Source organism: Muntiacus reevesi, chromosome 22, assembly GCF_963930625.1.
Source record: "Muntiacus reevesi chromosome 22, mMunRee1.1, whole genome shotgun sequence".
Classification (NCBI taxonomy): domain Eukaryota; kingdom Metazoa; phylum Chordata; class Mammalia; order Artiodactyla; family Cervidae; genus Muntiacus; species Muntiacus reevesi.
In genome coordinates this window covers 29,538,776-29,560,873 of record NC_089270.1, presented here as the reverse complement: position 1 = coordinate 29,560,873, position 22,098 = coordinate 29,538,776, and the positions used below count along the sequence as shown (strand labels likewise).

The following is a 22,098-nucleotide window of genomic DNA, read 5'->3' as shown; positions in this document are numbered from 1 at the left end:
TATTGCCTAAAGTATAATTCTTGAGCAGGAAACTTAGTAATAATGGGTTTAATGTTAACGTAAGTATTTTTGTACATTTTATTGTGGTAAAAGCTTAGGAAAGAAGGGGAACTTGGTTGAAAATAGAGATATGCCTTAATTACATTAATAGTGAATATTTTTTCATAATGCTTAATGTGGTAAGATAAAAATTCCATTTCTCCTTCCATACTGTTGGTTGGTCTTTGTACTTTGCACTTGCAGAAAATCTGATAAGATTACTACTGAGTAAGTGGTAACTTCAAAATTTTATATATATATATTTTATATATAATTATTCTGATCTTTACAATAGGGGAAAGATGATGATGTGGTGAACTTAAAAATTCTTAGGATGATGCCAGGGAGAAAATGGGAAGACTAGTGAAGGAGTACAAAGGACCTCTTAACTGTTTATGCATTAAATGTTGTGCTAGCTGCTAGAAATGCAGAGATGTCAGTGGTTAATATTTATTAAAACACTTGCATCAGAGATAAGGATGCCAGAATTCCAGATTAAGTTTCTAAAGGACATTGTGTTTGGGATTTGGACCCAAGCTGGCTTAACTTGAGCCTTCATTCTTTTAACCTCTGGCTTACAGCTGCTGCCAGCGTAGCACATGTGCCAAATTACTATAAATAAAAGAGGAAAATTGGAAGTAAAAGTTTATATTGAGTGCGAAGATACTTTTGTAAGCATTTATCTCCTTATTCCTCACAAGTCATGTAGAAACTTCCAGTATCCATACTTTATAGAGATGAAGAAACTGGCAAAGAAATAACTTTCTCAAGGTCATGTAGCTATTAAGTGGAAGAACAGGGATTTCATTCTAGCCTTTCTGGATTAAGAGCCCTATCCTGTATTTCCTTTTCTGATATAGTAGAAAAAGTACAGGTCTTGGAATTAAGTTACTAGGGTGATTTTGAGTTATGTACCTGATTTCTGACTCATTTTCTTCTGTATGGTACTATTATACCTACCTTGCTGCTGCTGCTGCTAAGTCGCTTCAGTCGTGTCTGACTCTGTGCGACCCCAGAGACAGCAGCCCACCAGGCTCCCCTGTCCCTGGGATTCTCCAGGCAAGAACACTGGAGTGGGTTACCATTTCCTTGTCCAGTGAATGAAAGTGAAAAGTGAAAGTGAAGTTGCTCAGTGGAGTCCGACTCTTAGCGACCCCATGGACTGCAGCCTGCCAGGCTCCTCCGTCCATGGGATTTTCCAGGCAAGAGTACTGGAGTGGGGTGCCATTGCCTTCTCCCATGCCTAACTTAGGTATAGGTATATACATGTAATTGGTTAAGAACTGTTAGATAATGGAAAATACATACATTTGTTTCTGGCACAGAATTCCTAAAACCTTCATAAATTCCTAAGTAACAGGAGCACTGGGAATATAATTTGTTACAATGAGAGGACTCTAGGTGAGCTTCTGGATGGGAACGGATCACCAGAAAGATCAAGCCATGATTAAAAGCTTGCAGTTTTCAGCCCCAGACCTTCACACTGCATAGAGGGGAGAGGGGCTAGAAATGAGGTTTATTAATTGGTCATGTCTATGTGAGGAAGCCTTCACAAAGTCCCAATAATAGGAGGTCTGGGGACATTTCAGGAAGGTGAACACATCCTTCTACTGAGAGGGTGGGGTACCCAACTTCATGGGGACAGACACTCCTGTAAAGGGGATCCTCCCAGTCTTTACCATATGTGCTGTTTGTCTGTTTACCAGCTGTTTGTCTGTATTTATCATGTTCCTTGTGTGTGGGTGCATATGCATGTTCAGCCTTGTCTGACTTTGTGACCCCAAGGACTGTAGCCTGTGAGGCTCCTCTTTCCATGGAATTTTCTAAGCAAGAAGACTGGAGTGGGTTGCCATTTCCTCCTCCAGATCATGTCCTTTAGTAACGTGTAAACATTAAGTGTTTCCCTGAGTTCTGTGAGCCACTCTCGCAAATGAATCGAACCCAAGGAGGGAGTTGTGGGGACCTCAGATTTCCCAGGTGGCACTAGTGATAAAGAACCCGCCTGCCAATGCAGGAGATGTTTAAGAGCCATGGGTTCAATCCCTGGGTCTGGGTCAGGAAGATTCCCTGGAGGAGGGCATGGCAACCCACTCCAGTATTCTTGCCTGGAGAATCCCATGGACAGAGGAGCCTGGTGGGCTATGGTCCATATTGTCACAAAGAGTTAGACATGACTGAAGCAACTTGGCATGCACTCACGGACTAAAAGAAGCACAGGTAGCAAGCTGGGCTTGTGACTGGCGTCTGAAGTGGGGAAGGGGCGGTCTTGTGGGACCTTAGCCTATGGGATCTGATGCTACCTCCAGCTGGTGTTGCACAGAATGACTTGGTGGGGAAACACGGTGTCAGAAGTGTTACTAGTGATCATAGTGTGACAGTAAAGGAGAAATATACAGGGGGAAAGTGGTTTTTCTAACTCGAGAGCAGGCTTTACCCAGATTCCTCCAGTTTCACCAGTTAGTACCTGGGACTTGGGGCAAGTTACTTGATCTCTGTCTCTCTCAGTCTTTTCATCTAAACTGGGGGTGGTAGTAGCAGTAGTACATACTTCATAGTTATTAGGGTAAAGTGAATTAGTGTATTTAAAACACTTTAAAAATTGGTATATTTAAAGCCTTTCCCTTCTCCAGGGGACCATCCCAACCGCATTGCAGGCACTCTTTACCAGCTGAGCCACAGGGGAAGCTTAAAGCACTTAGGGGCTTCCCAAGTGGCTCACTGGTAAAGAATCTGCCTGCCAGTGCAAGAGATTGGAGACCTGGGTTCGATCCCTGGGTCAGGAAGATCCCCTGGAGGAGGAAATGACAATCTGCTCCAGTATTCTTGCCTGGAAAATTCCATGGACAGAGGAGCCTGGCCGGCTACAGTCCATGAGGTCACAAGAGTCAGACAGGACCAAGCACATACACATACATACCAAGGACTTAGGACGAGGCCTGTTATTCAGCAAACACCTGATAGGTATTGGCTCTTATTACAGGTTGTGAGATCCACATCTTGACATGCAGATACTAAACAAATGACAGCTAATAGCATAGTGATTCCTATTCATTACAGGAACGTAGAGAATAAAGCGTACTTGTCTATGTAAAAATGCTTCTTAAGAAATTAATATTCTAAGTTTGAAGCAAGAGGGGAGCAACTAAGACATTTCTCCAAATGTATCACATATTCCTTTAGAGACTTCACAACACTTTAAATATGAACTCATTCTAATAACTAGGACAAGATGGTTTTATCCTATTCTATAAACAGAAAAAGTGACCTTGTCAGAGGTGAATTAACAGTAAATGAAGGAACAGAAATTGCTGGGTTTAATATTTACATCTTCCAAATTTCGTATGCACTCAAGAAACATTTAAAGAGCACTGAGATGTGCTGGATACTGTCCTAACACATGAATAATAAATTGTTTGTTATTCAACATGACAATTTTTCATAGACTCACTTCATGAACTGTGGAGTCTCATGGATAAGAGTTCCAATAAAGTAGATTACCAGTATCAGGCATCAACACAAAGCAACAACCTGTTGGTTTTATGTTACCATTGTAAGCTATAGGCAGCTATTGAAAATGCAAAATATTAAAAATTAAAGAAGAAAATATGAAAATAGTGATCCAGTAACTTACTCTGCCACTAGCTAACTGACTGGCTTTCTTTGGGCTAGTCAATTCTCTAAGCCATAGTTTCTCACCTATCTTATTTATGGAGCTAAATAAATATATCCCTTTAATTTTTCTTGTAGAAATAAACTTGTCAGATTTCTAAAACCACCTTAAAGGCCAAAACTTTTGGTAAACTGAGAAATTACTTTCTGTGATTTTAAAGATAATAAGTAGCTTAGGTAATGTAAATAAATATATTCACATACCTGACACAAAATAGTTGATGTATCTGAGAAGTAGATAAGAGTTGCTTACTTTTTCTTACTGGTTGTATGAAGTAAAAGAATTTTAATATGTTAAAGTAATTTAACACTATCAAAATAATTCAGGAAAGGCGAAAATCAGTATATAATCTCTGGTCACAATGGTGAACATGTAACCACTGTCTGGATAGTAGGTGATCCAAAAAAATCATGTAAAATTCAACTAGAGTTCAAACCATGTGAACAATATTGTTTCAGGTAATAAAGTTTTAAAAAATATTTTAAATATTGATTCTTCTAAGAACATTTGTGGTCTGCCTGGTCACAAGTTTAAACATAAAAACAGTACAGAAAATTTAGCACCACCCACATCAACAGATATAAACATGTGTTTTAAATTTTGCTTAGTCTCATATCAAAGTTTTTAATTTGATGTAGTTGCTTTAGCTATGTATTCCAGAAAATGTTTTCTTTCATATGATATTCTTTAAGCTAGTCACTTGTGAAGAAAAACTGATCTTTTATATTTGCTTCAGAGGGAAGCTTTGAATAATAGTAAAATTAAGAATGAAAATTTTTTAAAACTAAAAACTTGGAGGAAAGTAATAAAAATATACTTTCTTAAGTGAAACAATAAAGGGGCAATTAGGAGCTTGACCTCTGGAGTCAGGACAGAGTTTAAATCCCACTTTTACCACTGACTCTTGTGTCTTTGGTCTATTTAACCTCTCTGTCTCAATTTCCTCACATTGAATAATATATGATTGTTATATAACCATTTAAGTAGTTAAACCATATACATTTAGGACAGCATGTGCCATGTAGTGTTTGTTACCATTAATCCATTAAAAAAAAATGAATTTACTCCCCATGAAAGAGTTCATTTTCTTCTTGGTTTTATCATAATGGCTCTTAAACCAGAATGCCCAGGGACCAACTGGTAAGTTTAACATGCAGATTCCTGTGCCCCACCTCCACAAATACTTATTTAGCAATCCTGGTGTGGACCCAGGAATCTATTTTAAAGAGACACCTCTGAGGACGCTAACCTAAAAGATCAGTAAAACACATGAAACACTGCTCTGAGCACATAGCTTTTTAGGTTTCTCTTCACTTACAGGCATGTAAGTGAAATTAATTACAAAAATGAAATATGATGTGTATTATGTATCATGAGACTATAAAAACTCTAGGGTAGAGAATCTGTTGAAAGGAACAGAACTTCCCCTCAGAACAATAACATAGGCCTAATTGTTACTGAGTCCAAGCTCATAAAACAGGATAGGCCAATAAATCAAGAAAGGAGTTGTTGAGGTAAGGAATAGTAACTTTATTTAACTTTATTCGGAAAGCTGTCAGACCAAGAAGATGGTGTCCAAGGAAATACCTTACCCAAGATAGAATGTAGGCTTCTTGTTTACCAAAACAGAAGGGGGTATAGTTGGTTGTCACAAACTTCTTAGTGTGGGAATCTTTTGCTTTTGCAACTATCCTCATAGGTCAGCTTACATAGTTCCTACAAAGCTCCAAAAAGACAAATGTTCCCTGGAGAAGGAAATGGCAACCCACTCCAGTATTCTTGGCTGGGAAATCCCTTAGACAGAGGAGCCTGGCGGGCTACAGTCCATGGGGTCGCAAAAGCGACACAACTGAGCACACAAGTACATACGTAGAAAGGTAAATGTTATTCTCTGTTCTGCAGATTTTACCTCTATGTGAATGTGCTAAGTTGCTTAAGTTGTGTCCGACTCAGCAACCTTACGGGCTTTAGCCCACCAGGCTCTGGGGATTTTCCAGGCAAGAATACTGGAGTGGATGACCATGCCCTCCTCCAGGGGATCTTCCTGACCCAGAAATTGAACCTGCATCTCTTAGATCTCTTGCACTTGCCGCTGGGTTCTTTACCACTAGCACCGCCTGGGAAGACAGTTGGGCTGGGCTGAGGCTATTCTAGGTATGTATGATTCAGAGGTCAATCATAGATGTAAGCAGATAAAAATCTGGAGATCTGTCTGGCTCTTTCCCTTGCAATATATGAATAAAAAAGTGTTACATTTTTAAAGGTCAGAAACTTGAGAGTGGGCTATCCTGTTTATTTCAGACTATAGGCAACATTCTTGTAGCAAAAGCAATAGATTACAAAGGCTAAAGTAAAAGAAATACACCAATATGGAGTCAGAGTTTTTCTTCCCTAGAATATAATCACAACATTTTACATACCATGTCACTGGGCTCCTGGACTCCCTGAAGCTAGAAATCCTTGGACCTCATGGGAAACTTGAGAGGACTGTTCCTTTTACCTTTAAGCATTGCTTTATATGGCCCCTTTATGTATGTGTGTGTGTGTATACTAAAAGTAGAAGACTGAATAAAATTTTATTAGCTCCTAAAATTCTTCATATTTATTAAGCAAGCTCTTTTAAACATATAGTACTTATGTTTCTTGGGGGCTTCCCTGATGGCTCAGCTGGTAAAGAATCTGCCTGTAATGTGGAAGACCTGGGTTGGGAAGATCCCCTGGAGAAGGGAACAACTACTCACTCCAGTATTCTGGCCTGGAGAATTCCATGGACTATATAGTCCATGGGGTCACAGAGTCGGACATGACTGAGCGACTTTTAACTTTCACTTACATTTCTAATCATATCATGCTTGAACATGCACAAAAAGAAACTGCAGTCAAATGAATGTTTATACCTTAAGTTTCATATTCAGTCCAAATTTTCTGAATCACGTCTATTCAAGGTCTCTGATGGCCACAGAATCAAATTTTGGTAGGATTTTAGAAAGCGGAAATGTTAATAAAAAAGAAAATTGTTAATTGAAAAAGGGGGTGGGGAAAGAAGGTAGGGACATGAGAACTATTTTTTAAAAGTAAATTTTGTGCACAGTGAAAAGGAAAAACTAGAACATGTCAACTTTGGGAGTAGATACATTGCTGAAAGAGACATATAATACATTTAGAGCCATTAACTGCCCTATGGGACAGCCATTAACTGCACACACTGGGATCTCAAAAGAAACATGTACCTCTACTTACAGAGGGCAGGGAAGATCTGTGTAAAATTGTGAGGGTAGAGTGGGTGTGGCAATATAAGGAATGTCAAACAAACGTTTATCCAGAGGCAAGGGTGAGGCAAGGGTAGATGTGTGCTAAATTGCTTCAGTCTTGTTGGACTCCTTGCAACCCTATGGACGTCTGCCAGGCTCCTCTGTCCATGGGATTTTCCAGGCAAGAATACTGAAGTGGATTGCCATGCCCTCCTCCGGAGATCTTCCCAACCCAGGGATAGAACCTGTGCCTCTTGTATCTCCTGCATTGGCAGGCGGGTTCTTTACCACTAGTGCCAGATGCAAGGATAGGAAGATAATATTGGAAAAGTGGGGAAGGGTTAGATCAGGAATTATCTTAAGGAGCTTAGATAATATAGAGAAGTCAACCAAGGTTTTCAAGAATTAGTCCAACATAATTAGATCAACCTTCAGAAAAGTAAATTACTCATTCTAACTGCTGAAGACCAGTGGAGTTAGATTAAAACTAGAGGGTTGAAAACCAGCTAGGAGTCCTTTGCAATAACACAGGCAAGAAGAGACGAAAATTTCAATTAAAACAAAGTGGACAGATTGAAGGGAAGATTTGAGAGAAATTTAGAAGGAAATTTGAAAAAAAGAATGAAAATTGGAACAAAGTGTGGGAAAAGCCACAAAGCAAAATAACAAAGGTCAGCAAAAGCAAGTAGCCAAGTAGTTTCAGCAATTCTATTAAGATATTGAAAACCTAAATAAACACAAAATAACGATAAGCTCCTCTAGGGTGCCTCTTGAGTTCCACAGTATACTCAACACAATTTTGCTGTGAATAGATCATTAAAAAGATATAATTATCAATCTATTAATAAAACAGTCATTCAACATTTTGTTTTCTATAATAAAATATATTAATTTTAGACTTCTTAAAAATGCAGAAAAGTAGAAAAATGGAAAAATACATCCATATTTCTACCACCCAAAGAAAAGGGCCATTGTTTGATCTTGATTAAATATATTGCTTGGGTTTTCCAAGCGGCACAGTGGTAAAGAATTGCCCGCCAGTGCAGGAGACGCAGGTTTGATCCCTGGGTTGGGAAGATCCCCTGGAGGAGGAAACCCTCTGGAGGAGGCAACTCACTCCAGTATTCTTGCCCCCCAAATTCCATGGATAGAGGAACCTGGTGGGATATAGGCAATGGGGTCATGAATCAATGGGGTCAAGAGTTGGACATAACTGAGTGACACACAAATATATTGCTTAAGAGAAATTTATTTCTTTAGAGTACATTGTACTCAATAAGAGTATTGCATTCAGAGTAGTGCTCATAAGAGGGATGGCCAGTTGGTACAAGTGGGAAGACCCTGAAGTCAGCTCCTCCAAGACACAGGAAAGTTACAACTACTTAAAGAGTAGTGACCAATGAGAACAACCTTAAGATTAGCAGAGGAGATTTTCCACAACTAAAGATATAAAGAAGGAGCCACAATGAAACAGGAAGGGTAGAGAAGCAATATAGTCAGGACCCACATCCCCTGGGTCTGGTGACCCACAAAGGAGGAATATTTTAATCATAGAGGTCTTTCCCAAAGAGTGAGGAGTCTGAGCCTCGCATCAAGCTCCCCAGCACTTCTGGCTTTGAAAACCAGCGGGACTTATGTTCAGTAGAGCCAGAGGCTTAAAGGAAACAGACTGGACTGTTAAAGGGCATGTGCAGTATTTCACATGTTCCAAGTCCCAGCACAGAGGCAGTAGTCGGAAATGAACCTGGATCAAACCCAGTTAGTGAGGATCAAACCTTGGTGAGGCAGGAGGCAACTGGGACTTCCCTTTGAGATAATAGAGACACTGGAAGCAACCATTCGGGGAGCTTGTTCTACTGTGATAACATCGGTGCTGTTAAGTTCAACTTTGGAATCCTCCCTCTAGCTTATTAGCACCAGAGACCCAGTCCTGCCTTACTGCAGGCCACAGCACAAGAACAGCCTTGCAGCCGAATGGGCCGGGGGCCAGCTCCTCCAACCTGACCCGCAGGAGTCATTTGCCACAAAAGAAGGGCAGACACAGTCCACGTGGAGCGGGCACCGCTAGAGCGCGCCGGTGACCAGCGGGGAGCGTGCTGTTGGACTTCACAGGGTTTCTTTTACAGAAGGCCACTTCTCTGAGATCAGGAAATGTAGGGAGCTCCCTGGTGTCCAGCAGTTAGAATTTGGCGCCTTCACTGCCACAGCCTGGGTTCAACCCCTGGTCGGGGAACCAAATTCCACAAGCTTTACTATAAGGCCAAAAAAAATAACAAGATCAGGAAATGTAACAACCTACCTGACACATAGGAAGTAAGCATAGGGAGTTGAGTAAAATGAGGAGTCAGAGGCATATGTGCCAAACAAAGAGGCATAACCTCAGAAAAAACTACATGAAGCAGAGATAAGCAACCAACCTGATAAAGTGCGTGTGCGTGTTAGTTGCTCGATCGTGTCCATGGACTGTAGCCTGCCAGGCTCCTCTGTCCATGGGATTCTCCAGAGAAGAATACTGGAGTGGATTGCTATTTACTTCTCCAGGTGATCTTCCTGACCCCGGGATCAAACCCTGGTCTCCTGAATTAGCAGGCAGACTCTTTACTGTCTGAGCCACCGGGAAAGCCACCATCCTGATAAAGAGTTCAATACCACAGAGATGCCCACCGAACTGGGGAGGAGGATGGATGAACAGAGTGAGAATTTTAACAAACAGAAAACACACAGAAGACCCAAACAGAGCTGAAGACGATAATAACTGAAATAAAAATACACTAGAAGGAATCAACAATAGAACAGATGATACAGAGAAATGAATGAGTGATCTAAAGTAGTGTTACTCAAGCTGAACTGAAAAAAAAAAGGTTTTAAAAATGAGGATATTTTAAGAGACCTCTATGACAGCATCAAGCATACTAATATTTATAAGCATCCCAGAAGACGAGAAAGGGGGTAGAGAACTTACTTGAAGAAATAATAGCTGAAAACTACCCTAACCTGGGTAAGCAAACAGATACTCAGGTGCAGGAAATATAGAGTCCCAGACATGATAGGCCCAAAGAGATCCACACAAAGGCACATTAAAATTAAAATCCCCAAATTAAAGATGAAGAGAGAATCTTAAAAGCCCAGGAGAAAAGCAACTAGGTACATAGAAGGGGACTTTCATAAGGCTGTGAAGTTTTTCGACAAAAACTTTGCAAGCCAGAAGGCATACACACACACACACACAAACCTACAACCAAGAATACTCTACCCAGAAAAGTTATCATTCAGACTTGAAGAGGAGATAGAATTTAACAGACAAGCAATAGCTAACAGGGTTCACCACCACTAAACCACTTCTCTAAGCCCAAAAGACAAGACTGCTACTACCACAAATATAAAAAATATGAAAGAAAATTATCTCACATACATGTACTGAAAGTGTGAGAATGGAAAAGGTATTCTATTCAAATGGAAATGAAAAGACAGCTGGGGCAGCAACACCTGTATCAGAACAAAACAGACTTTCAAGCAAAGACTGCAAAGAAGGACATTTAGTATGATAAAGGAATCAATCCAACAAGAAGATGTAACGATTATAAATATATACGCACTCAACATAGGAGCACCTAGATATATAATAGAAATATCAACAAACAAAGTGAAAAACTGACAATAATACAATAATACTAGGGGGAATTTAACACCCACTAGGGGGAATTTTACATCAATTGACAGAACATCCAGACAGAAAATCAATAAGGAAACAATGGCCTTAAATGACACATTGGTACAGATAAACTTAATAGCTATTTATAGAAGATTCCTTATGAAAACAGCAGAATATACATTCTTTTCAAGTACATATGGGATAGATCACATGCTGAGCTACAAAACATGTCTCAATAAGTTTAAAAAAACTGAAATCTGAAAAAGAATATCATCTCTTCCCAAGTGATATCTTTTTTTCCGATCACAGTTCTAAAAAGCTTAGCCTAAAAGAACATCCATGACATTGATTTTATAAAATTTTGTAATATATTCTATGTCCATCCTTAAAATCACCAAAAGGTTTCAGAAAACCAAACACCAATAACTAAAAACAAAATGCAAATGAAATTGAAAAACACCTTTTGCTTTATTTCACAGCAAAATTAATAGAACTTGATTCTTACAGTGGCTTGGATTTTAAAACAGTATAGGAAGATATTCACTTCATAAAGGAGCACCAAGGTTAGCCTCATTTTTATAACCTGAGCTTCCCTAAATGTTCCAGCTAACTCAGCCCTTTATGTCACTAAACCTTATGTTGAGCTGTGATTATAATATTGATCCAAAAGCTAAAAGCATAAGAAACTAGGAACCCGAGTATCATCCACCTTTAAAGAAAATGCCTATAAACAGCCTTGCCTGTAAATTTTAAAGGACTCATATTTCAGCTGATTTTCTATATTCATTGTATATAGAATGCACATGGTGAACTCTTTTGGCTAATTCATTGTAATTGATGACATAAAGCATAAATAGAATGGTTTTAAAAGTAAAAAGGCACAAAAGACTCAATATACTGCAAGATTCCATAGCATGTCAATGTTTCTAACACCTGTAGGTAACCTGGCTAACTGGAGAGGAGAAAGCTGGTAATTTAGACCAGATAACATTTTATAGTTTGTTAACTTGGTGACTCCCTTGGCTACCACTGGCCTTTCTCAAAAGTCTGATGTCTTTCCTTCTACCTACAATAGGATTAGTATATATTCTTGTTAAATTCTTTACTGAAAAACTGCAAAATATCTTTGTAAAGGAATATGACAAGAACATGATACTTATAAATTTCTGCATGCAAAAATGTGGTAAGAGAGCCAGTTAAGGATCACTTTGTGATACAGAAGAAATGAGCACAACATTGTAAATCAACTATATTTCAACTAAAAAAAAAAAGCAATTAAGGATGGGTAATAAAATCATATATCTGGAATGTTATAGTTTTTCTCTTCAAGGTATTATAGTTTATAATTCCTAAAAGGCAATTTTATTTTTTATCAAAACTCCACCCTCACAGAGACTAAAAAGAAAAGGCCCAGCAAAATTCCAAAATGCTACAAATAGGATGAAGAAGCTTTCCCCCATTTTATTCTTAGTATTGCAGGTTGTATGCTGTTTTAGTAAAACAATAATACATAGTTAATAATAATTATTTCACCATATTCCAGAACAGGAATCCAGGTTCAGAGGACAAATAATTTAAGTAGGCAGTAGCACTGGAATCAACAGGTCAGGAAAATGCCAGAAACTGAAAAACTACTAACTTCTTGAAGTTAGCTTCTTGTAAACACCTCCTTTTAAAATGTTTTGTTCAAAAGATTTGGTGATAGTATTAGAAGTCTCAGGATAATTTCTTGTAATTTCAAGAGTGATTTTCAGAGAATAACAACTATAAAAAGGTTTACTTTCCGTTTCAGAGAGGGATAACTACAGAGGGAAAGGAGGACCAGAGACAGAAGGAAAACCAGGTGGACAAAATGTTACACAACAGTGATTTTTAATTACGAGTCAACATGGATTCTTTGCCAGCATTTTGCAGCCGGAACACAAAGCTAAACAGCTGGGAAATACTCGGGCACGTTCACGGAATGTAGCGTAAGGAATAACAACAGTAACTGGAAATTGTTTTTATTTAAGAAGGAAATGTTTATTTATGGGAATTACTGGATCAGTAATCGTTGATTCAAATATTCAAGATAGAGCAACAGTGGCCAATTACTAGCGAAACACAGGCGCTATGAAAGTGAAAACTGCCGACCTGTAATAGGCGCTTGTCATATAAATTCTAGGCTGTTTGGTTTAAAACGCATTCATGCGCACCCGGAACATCGGAAAACCAGGGAGTTAAAGTCAAAGCAAATACAAGATTTTTATACAAGGCACATGACAGCGAACAATAGAGGTGGGGGAAGGTGGACACCCACCTCTGGTTTCTCACATAAAAAGCTCACAAATCAAAACCGTGAATGAACGGTTCAAGTTATCGTGTGTGTAAGGCAAACGGTACAGTTTAATAAGAGGGTGGGGGAGCGGGTAGGTTCCTATTTAAAATTAGCTTTCGCCTCTTCTTCAACCCAGATCTTTGTGCCTCTGTGCTACTGATGAAGTTGGGCGGTTACACACACAAGCGCCGCCAGCTATTTCGCCGGGTCTCCCACCGTTCAAGCACCGGGGGTACACACACCTGACCGCTTAGGAGGGCCGTGCCGGGGGCGGGTAAGGACCGGGCTCCGGGCGCCGTCTCCTCCCCCGGGTCGGGAGGGAGCGCAGCGCCGCGGGAGCCGGGCGGAAGGTGGGCCCTGGGAAGAGGAGGAGGCCGCCCCCTAGGGGAGCCGCGCCGCAGGCCCGGGGCCGGGGCGGGAGGGGCGGGCGGGAGGAGGCGGCCGGTAGGGAGACCGCGCCGTCGGGCGGGGCCGGCCCTCCAGCTGGCTCGGACCCCGGCGGGGCGGGCCGTAGACGGAGCGGCGGGGCCCGGACGCCGGCCCGTAACCCAGGAGAGAGGGGGCGGCGGCGCGGACGGGACGGGGCGGCGGCTGCCCGCCGTGACCCTCTGCTCCCCCGCCCAGGCCCGGGCGCGAGTCGGAGGCGGCGGCGAAGGAAGGAGCCAGCAGCATGGCTGAGACCTCGCCGCCGCCCACCGCCGGCGCGGAAAGTTGCAGCGAGGAGCCGGCGAGGGGCGGGAAGCAGCGGCCGGAGGAGCCGCGCCGCGCTCCAGCCGGGGGCGCGGACCGGGAGGACGAGGCGGGGCCGCCGCTGGCCTCCCCCGCGGGGCAATCGGAGCCCGGCTCTCCGGTGGCCGCCCCCTTCTTCCTTCTCTACCCGGGCGATGGAGGCGCCGGCTTCGTAGCGCGCCCGCCGCCGCAGCAGCAGCGCTCCTGGAGGACCCCGCCGTCGCCGGGCTCCCCTCTGCCCTTCCTGCTGCTGAACTACCCGAGCGGGGGCGGCGGCGGCGGCGGCGGCAAACACCGTGAGTGGCGGCGGGGAAGGGAGATGCCGGCGGGGAAGGGGGGCCTCGGCCGGGAAGGGCCAGTCAGGCTGCGCGGAGCTCCGCCTCCCGCTGGCTCCCCGGCGCGGAGCAGGGCGCCGGGCCAGTGGGGAAGCAGCGGCGCTGGGGGCGGCTCTCGGGAAGCTCGCGTCCCGGGGTGCAGGGGTGGCGGGGGTGGGGGGACGGCCGCGGTCCGGGCGCCGACTGTTTACCTCCGAGTCTCCCCAGGCCGCAGGCTCCCGCCCGGCCTCCCCACCTCTCCCCTCCCGGGCCGGGCGTTCGTCCTTGCCAGCCTCCCACGTGCTCGCGGATCGCAGTCCCGGGTTTCGGCTGGGAGTCGTCCCGGGAGGAGCCGAGGAGGGGGCGGCGCCCGGAGCCCGGGCCGCCGGGCAGGTCAGCCGGCTACGGGCTCCCAGCGCTGCGGCCGCCGAGTAGGTGTGGCTGCTGCGCCGCCGCCGCCGCCCGCGTGGCCTCGGTTGGACCACTGAATTTTTTACGAGCGTTCAGTCTACACGCGTATATATCACAGATCCGTCCTCCCACAGTGGGAAGAGAAATCAGGAACTGTGCGCGGGGTGATGAGAAGGGAAAGTGGCTTGAGGAGGGCACCTCTCGGGATGATCTCGTTTGACGGGAAGAGGCCTCCACCTTTTTAAGAGCACCGTCACCGGAGCCCTCTGGATGCAGAGGACCCAGTTTGTGCTGGATCGGCCCCGAAATGCCTGGCGCTCCTTGCTAGTGAGCGCGGCCCTAGCGTAGGCAGTGTGTACACAAGACTTGCGGGAGTGTGAAGTCTGGTTTAAGACGACAGGATCTTAGAGTGTGAAAATGTGACTGAGGATACAAGACATGAAATAATTGCCGAAGACTTGGCTTGTATGAGTTCTGAAAAGGGAGACTTGCCTAAGGCGAAGAGAGAATCAGTCTGTCTCTGTCTCAGGTCTGTCTCAGAGCTAGAAATTTCTTTTTTTAGCCCCAAAGCAAAGCCTTTAACTGTTCTGCACTGCCAACAAACCCTAACGTTGCCCTTTCTCCCTCTGATCCGTCCCCTAGAAAAAGATTAACATTAGTTGAATATTTTCTGCGTGCCTGGGCTGCGATGATCGTAGTTAACCCTCACATCGCTATGAATCACTAAGCCGCTTTTTCAGGTGAGGAAGCTGAAAATCAGTGTGTTTAAGTCATTTGTCCTAGGTAACAGTGTGAGAGAAGGAATGAAGTTGGCCAGATTCTTTGTCTACCGAGCCCAACGCTCTTTCAGCGAAGAGCAGACGTCCAAAACTGTGATTGGATGGTTCTTCCCTAAATTAGGGTCCATTAGGTTCACCGGGAGGGAGTCCTTTCTTAGCTTCTCTGTTTTACTTACCTAGAATGGGGGCCAGCACTAACCATTGACTAACAATCTTAGTAAAATCTTCCTTTGGGTGTTGCAGTAATCCACTAACCTCCAAAAGGGAGTGTCTGATATTGTCAGAAATGAGTCTTTTTATAGAGGAGGTGAAGGTAAGAATATTCTCAACACTAGTTTTCATTTTCTAAGGAATCTGCTTTCTGCTTTGTTCTTTAAGCACTACCATCTTCTTCCTAAAACTGTATATTTGTATACTGCTTATCAACCAGTCTTTGTAGAATGAAGAAGATCCTCCTCTCAATTCTTTATAACTCTGTGTAACAGTTGTGGTAGAAGGTGTAATGTAGAAAAAATTTTCAATTATTGGCCAATATCTGTTATAGGCATTACCTGAATTTCAATTGACTTATTTGATTCCTCCTTCTTATAAGGGCTGACTTTTTTTTTTTTAAGTATTTTCAGAAAATTGGGGCCTTAGCTTGATAAAGATCAGCAGTGAGAATTTAAAGCTTAAATTTTGTAACTGTGATTCCTTGGTCTCTACCTTACGATAGTAGATATGTGGCATGATTTGTCTGCATATAAAGTTTTCCTGGCCTTTAATTTCTGAAATAGTTTATACGTGTGTAAATACCCAGAAAAATTATTGGGAAAATATGTGCCCCACTAAACACTTTTATAGACCGGTCGCAGAGGGACAGTTTATATTGTAAAAGATCACTGATTCTTATGTTATTCAACTATAAAATTGTCTTAAAGTGGTTCTTATTTTGTACTGTTATTATTTTTACCTGTTATTTTAATATATACTTTAGAACACACATACTTGGGAAAAAGAATACCCTAGATATTAATAAAAATACTTCCTTGTGGCTACTCTGTAGAGTCCTTGCAATATTGCTTTGTGTAATGTACTCTGATATCAGAACCTGGGGTCTCCTGATTCCTCATTTGAGCAACCTCAGACCAACTGTTTTTAAAAGATTTCTCACTTCAGTTACCAGGGCAATACTTAGACTCAACCTCAACACATAATGAATATTTGCCTCTTCAACACCAAATTTTTAACTTTGGCTAATGTATTTGCCAGAAGTGTATACATATACAATACTTTTGACCAGGTGTGTATTAAGGTATTATTATCTCTTCATTTTAGAAATCTTGACTGTACTCAGAGATTTAAAAAATTAACCTTTACGTTTGAGTTTAGGAGCTTTGTTGTAATGACACCGATGAAGAATAGCAAAAATGTGTGCAGAGGAAGTAGCCTAAACTGTGCAGGAATCATGATACATAAGGTTTCAGTGTAAAATCTTGCAGGATATACGGTCTATAAAATAACTCAATGAGCTTAAATGCAGTGTGAAACTTTTCTGATGTGCCTTGTCAGATTGTGTCACGTTCTGACTCCGTGTGCTAGTAATCTGCTAAATTTTTATGCTTCTAGCTTTTAAGTCTCAAAATTCTACTATGCCTTTTTTTTAAAAAATAAAAATTACAAGTAATGCATGCATCTGTTCTTACTCTTTAAATGCTTTATAGTGCAAAAGTACATTGAGCACCAAAAAAAGTTAAAAAGTACATTGAGCATGAAGTGAACTTTCCTCTTTGTGGGCCCTCAAACCCTCCTGTCCCCCAGCTTCTTCCATCAACACCATAGTTTATTATCAGAGAATACCACCTTTGAGTTTGGTGAGTTTTCTTCCAGAACTTTTGCACGCATTCACACAACTGTGTGTGTTCATATTTCATGGGGCATTCTCCCCCTTGGTGTGTGACTGTTCATTCCAATTTTTCATCAGCTCTCTGAGAAGGAGCTTCTTGCATGCCACAGCCCAATAATTTTGAAACCGAGTCCCCCTAAAACACAATTCTTATACCGAGCCTATGGTTAAACCCTCTGTTGAAGACTTCATTCTCTTTCTTGTCCCACAACTGTTCCCCTCAGGATTAAAGAGTATCAAAGAAAAGGGGGGATTGAAGCCAAGCAGGACCCTGTGGGGCCTTTCCAGGCACAAAAGTCATTCTGTGTCCCCCATTTCTTGTTTGTTAAAAAAAAAAAAATGCCTTTAGACTCTTAGGTCTTTCCTGAGTGCCGAAGAGCAGACTCGAGCCTAGGACAGGTTAATGAAGAGGACAATAGAGTCACAGGACTCCTAGTTTCTCCTGAATGGATATAGATAGCAATCTGACACATACCTTTGAATTGTTCTGTAGAAACTGAGTCCCACCCAGGTGGAGGATGTTCACCACATGCTGATCTCAAGTATGGTAGACCCCAGACTGGTTGGAACCAGAAAGTTGAGATTCCTGAAACATAAGCATGTTACCAGCCAATCAGAAGAAAGTTCTTGAGCTGATCATGCTTCCTACGCCCCTCTCTTGCCTGAAAGCCATCCAGGAGTTCAAGTCTTTTGAGCATGCGCTGCCCATTTTGCTTGCTTGGCGCCCTGCAAATAAACCCATCCCTTGTTTTTCAAACACCTGTGATCAGAGTTTGACTTTCTGTGCCAAGGGCACACCAGTAACACTATTAATGCCTTGCTTTTCCATCTTAACTTTTGAGTTGTCTTGTGGGTGGACAGAATGGACAAGAGATGGCTTCTCCTTACTTGGTCAGAAGGAAAAGGCACCCCTGCCATCTGCATGCTTATCAGCTTCTACTGACAGCTCTTTTCCTCTTTCAAGTCCCAGGGCCAGCACAGACATTGTGTTTAAGGCAGTGCCTTGCAAATAGCCCACATCTCTGCCCTTTTCTCTCTTGAGTACAGCAGTGTACAAAAAAAGTCACTCACAAAGAAGCAGCTTTCTTTCTGTATTTGTGTGTGCTGTTTTGAGAAGGGAGGAGGGCTAGGAAAGGAATAGAAAGAAGGGAGAAAAAGCCTTGGGTAGGACTGGCAGCGTTACTATGACTACCCACTTCAAAGTTGAGTATAGTAACATTGCATGCCTTGGTTGAGCCCTGGAAAGTGCAGAGGACGAGGCTTCTAGAAGCATTCAGCTGTTTCTCACAGATGCACTTTAAGAGTCCATGATGTAGGGAAGGAACTTTCTCATTTACATATAAAACCAGGAATGTGTATTTAAGGGGAGAAAGTCAATTTTATGTTCCCAGTTTCATACACACATTGACAGTATAAAGATATGCATATGTTACATATATATAAGTGTGCATATATACATTATTTGTATATGTATGTATGTATTCATTGACTTTATTCAATAGGGATATTTCTATTATTATGGCTCCTTTTTTCATTGTTTAACAGTACTCTAGAAAACATTATACCTGGTTAGGAGTTGAATACACATTAATCAGTTCATCTGCTGTTCGCTTTTTAAACTTTGAAAAGACAAAAGTACTTTTTCTGGTTTTGTAAATATAGAGGCATCTGCCCCAAATGCAGAGGTATGAAGGGAAGGGTCCAGCCATCAGAACAGAAAAGTTTTGCACATTTATCTCATATTAGTAGGTATTTGCTTGATTTGTGACTTCTAAAAAGACAGCCTTTTGTTATAATCAATGTAAAGCAGTGCCTTTCTTTACAGCCTTGTGATTCACAAATCTATAGCCATCAGCTCTTTTCCAACTGTGTTCAGAATACAAGGAGCCACTTTCTGATCCATTAAATGCTGTTTTGTCAAATGGCAGATATAAGGACCCATAAGAAAAGGGGGAAAACCTCAGAAATGCAGCATCTTCAGTGTCTAATTGTAGCTTGGGGACTCCCAGAGACCTGTAGTTTAGCCCTTGACCTTGCTCAGTCGCTGAGTCCTGTCGGGTTCTTTGCTACTCCATGAACTGTAGCCCGCCAGCCTCCTCTATCTGTGGGATTTTCCAGGCAAGACTACTGGAGTGGGTTGCCATGCCCTTTTCCAGCTTAGTCCTTAAAAGTATCTGGTAATAAATCCAGGTGGGTCCTTTCTACACGCGGTTGAAATGACCTGGGATCCTGAGCATTTCAGGCCCTGGGTTGTGCCCCAGTTCCTACCTCACGACTGAATTAGCTGTCTGCCTCTTGCCTTCCTGATGTGACTTTTATCACCACTGCTGCCTGGACAGTTGTCTCCCCAACCATCTTCTCCCCTTCTTTTCTGCCTGCTTTCTTTTCTTTTACCTGCTCTTCTGGCCTGGCATTATCAAAAAATTCTGTTATGCTTTTAATGGATAAAGCAACAGTTTCAGAATATTAGATGTAATCTCTGAGCCTTTGACTTTGTTTTGGCTGCTCTGCTAGTGATAATCATGGGCTTATTCATTCAGAGTTTTCTTATTTCTTAGTTCTGATCTTAGCTTCATTTTAGATACTATAGGATCCTAAAAAGCTCTTCATTAGATGACAAAAATTTTACTGTAGTTCTATAACCCAGACAATTATTAATAAAGAACGTGACTAGTAAGATAATCATGGTACTTAGTGGCTACCATTCTATGAATAGAATATTTTTATGTGCTAGGCAGGCAGGCAAAAACTTCACATGTATCAGTACTTACCAGTTTGGGGGGTTATATTTATGAGGTATTTCTTAGAATTTCCATCAGATAGAAGAGCCAATACACAAAACTACTCACTTAACAATGAAAGCTGAAAAGAAAAAATGGGGAGGAGTAGTTCATGTAGAATTCATACAGGGAGATAGATGGGTGCAACAGATGGCTTTCATCAGAGTATTTGACTCAATCTCTTAAGTGCCTTATCGAAACTATTACATAAAGTAAATTCTGGTAGTAACCTTGGATTTAGAAGATTATATTCTGGAGATAACTGATTTTTTGGTTTTAGGGAAAGTCTTATCTCAAACCTCAGCACACATCAGAATCACCTGGAGGTCTTATTAAGAGAGAAATCTCTGTTAACAGAGAAATCTCTGGCCCTGTCCCTAGAAGTGTGTGTGTGTTTTGTTTTGTTTTCTGTTTTTACTGAGGTATAATTGACATTTTTAATTTTATATTAGAGGATAGTTTTTTTTTTTTTTTTTAACATTTATTTTTATTTATTTGGCTGCATAGCGTCTTAGTTGTGGCATGAGGGATCTAGTTCCCTGACCAGGGATCGAACCCAGCCCCCCTGTATCAGGAGCACAGAGTCTTAGCCCCTGGACCACCAGGGAATTCCCGTATTAGAGGACAGTTGATGAACAATGTTGTGTTAGTTTCAGGGGTACAGCAGAGTGAGTCAGTTATACGTATCCGTGTATCTGTTGTTTTTCAAATTTTTTTCCCATTTAGATGATGACAGAATATTGAGCAGAGCTCCCTGTGCTGCACCGTAGGTCCTTGTTGATTATCTGATATAAATATGACAGTGTGTACATGTCAATCCCAAACCTCCAGTCTAACCCCCTCCCCACCCATCCTCCCTCGGTACCTATTATTGACATATGTTAGTTTCAGGTACACATCTTGATAATTCAATATTTGTACACATTGCTTTTTTATTTTAACTGAAGGATAGAGAATGAATTCACATTCCTGAATAGTCTGAGTATCCAAAGCTCATGTACTTAATCACGATGCTCCCTCACCAAAGCCTTAAAGAAACCTGTTTGGAGAGAGGGCAGTAAAAAAAGTTGCTGGGTGGGAGAGACAGCAGAGGAAAGGTGATAAAGAAAGCAGCTTTTCAGACTGAAAGAATAGTACTGGCCTCAAAACACATTCACTAGAATGTATTTTGTCTCACATCCTTTCCCTTTGTGACCTTTTAAAATTTATTTATTTTTAATTGGAGGATAATTGCTTTACGATATTGTGTTGGTTTCTGCCATACATCAACATGAATCAGCCATAGGTATACATATGACCCCTCCCACTTCCAGAAGCTAAGAGAACATATTTTTCTAGTGCAGGTCATAGGTAGAAAAAGTCTAGGTGGATGATGATAAGAGTTTAGCCTTATTAACTGGATGAAATGATGATAACTCCTTGTCAGCTAATATTTTTGAAAATTCCTGAAATAATTAAACAAGTTGCATAAAAGACATGCGGCTTCTCTATCATTGCACAGGCAACTGGTAGCCATCATAAGTAAAAGTAGAATCCTATTTTAATGAACTTTGCAGAGCATCACAGCTGTCACATTTCTACGCAAATCTTATTAACATTATAATGTCTTCTATGGAGCAAAGTAGCTCAAGTATGAGCTTTTAAATTTATGCTGGGAATAATTTAGTAGTATACCAAAGCATTAAAGAATCAATTTGAAATTATGTGAAAAGAAATGCTTGGGTACGTATCAATATGGTCATGCCCTCCACTGTAGCTATTTGAATAGTTGTGCAAAGTTAATTCATAGTCTTCCTCAAACAGATCAGGAATCAGGTGTTGCTGGGCCAATATCATACTCTTTACAAATTAACATCTTAAGTGTGTGGTTCTAGACTTGCTCTATACGGAGTGGACATGAAACTCTGCATGTGTCGAGAGTGGCGTGAATGATGGGGCAGAGGTGGGAAGTTTTGAAACCTCACAATCCATAAGGAAAGATTGGAAGACTGTGACAAGTGGCACCTAGGAAGCAGAAGAAATTAATTGGTTCAGCATGTTGCCTTTTAAAATGAGGTTTGTCTCTCTAACCTTACAGTCTTTTTAGGGACTCTCCACAGACATTTATCTGCTTCCCCTGCCTTTTTTTACGAACTTAGGAGATACAGTCACCGGATGTGAAGGCTTGGCAAAACTCTGACCCCTCTCCTCTTCCTTCCTCAAGGCTCAAGAGATACCCCAGCATACCCTTTACACAGATAACCTTTTTACTTTCCTCTGCCTTAGTCCCTT

The 22,098-nt window shown here is 41.8% G+C and overlaps 1 protein-coding gene across 3 annotated transcripts in view; it reads left to right on the top strand.

The window, feature by feature from the left end:
* The first annotated feature begins 13,396 nt into the window (after window positions 1–13,396).
* Window positions 13,397–22,098, top strand: part of RUFY3 (RUN and FYVE domain containing 3) — a 96,174-nt gene continuing 87,472 nt past the window's right edge. For 2 of the 3 annotated variants that reach the window (XR_010660320.1, XM_065914668.1), the window contains exon 1: window positions 13,398–13,954. Coding sequence is in view for 2 of the 3 variants with exons in the window: in XM_065914668.1 (XP_065770740.1) it covers window positions 13,600–13,954 (355 nt within the window). In the remaining variant the exon portion in view is untranslated. Of the gene's footprint in view, window positions 13,955–22,098 lie in introns of all 3 variants that reach the window. The other variant, XM_065914667.1, reaches the window with a different exon arrangement.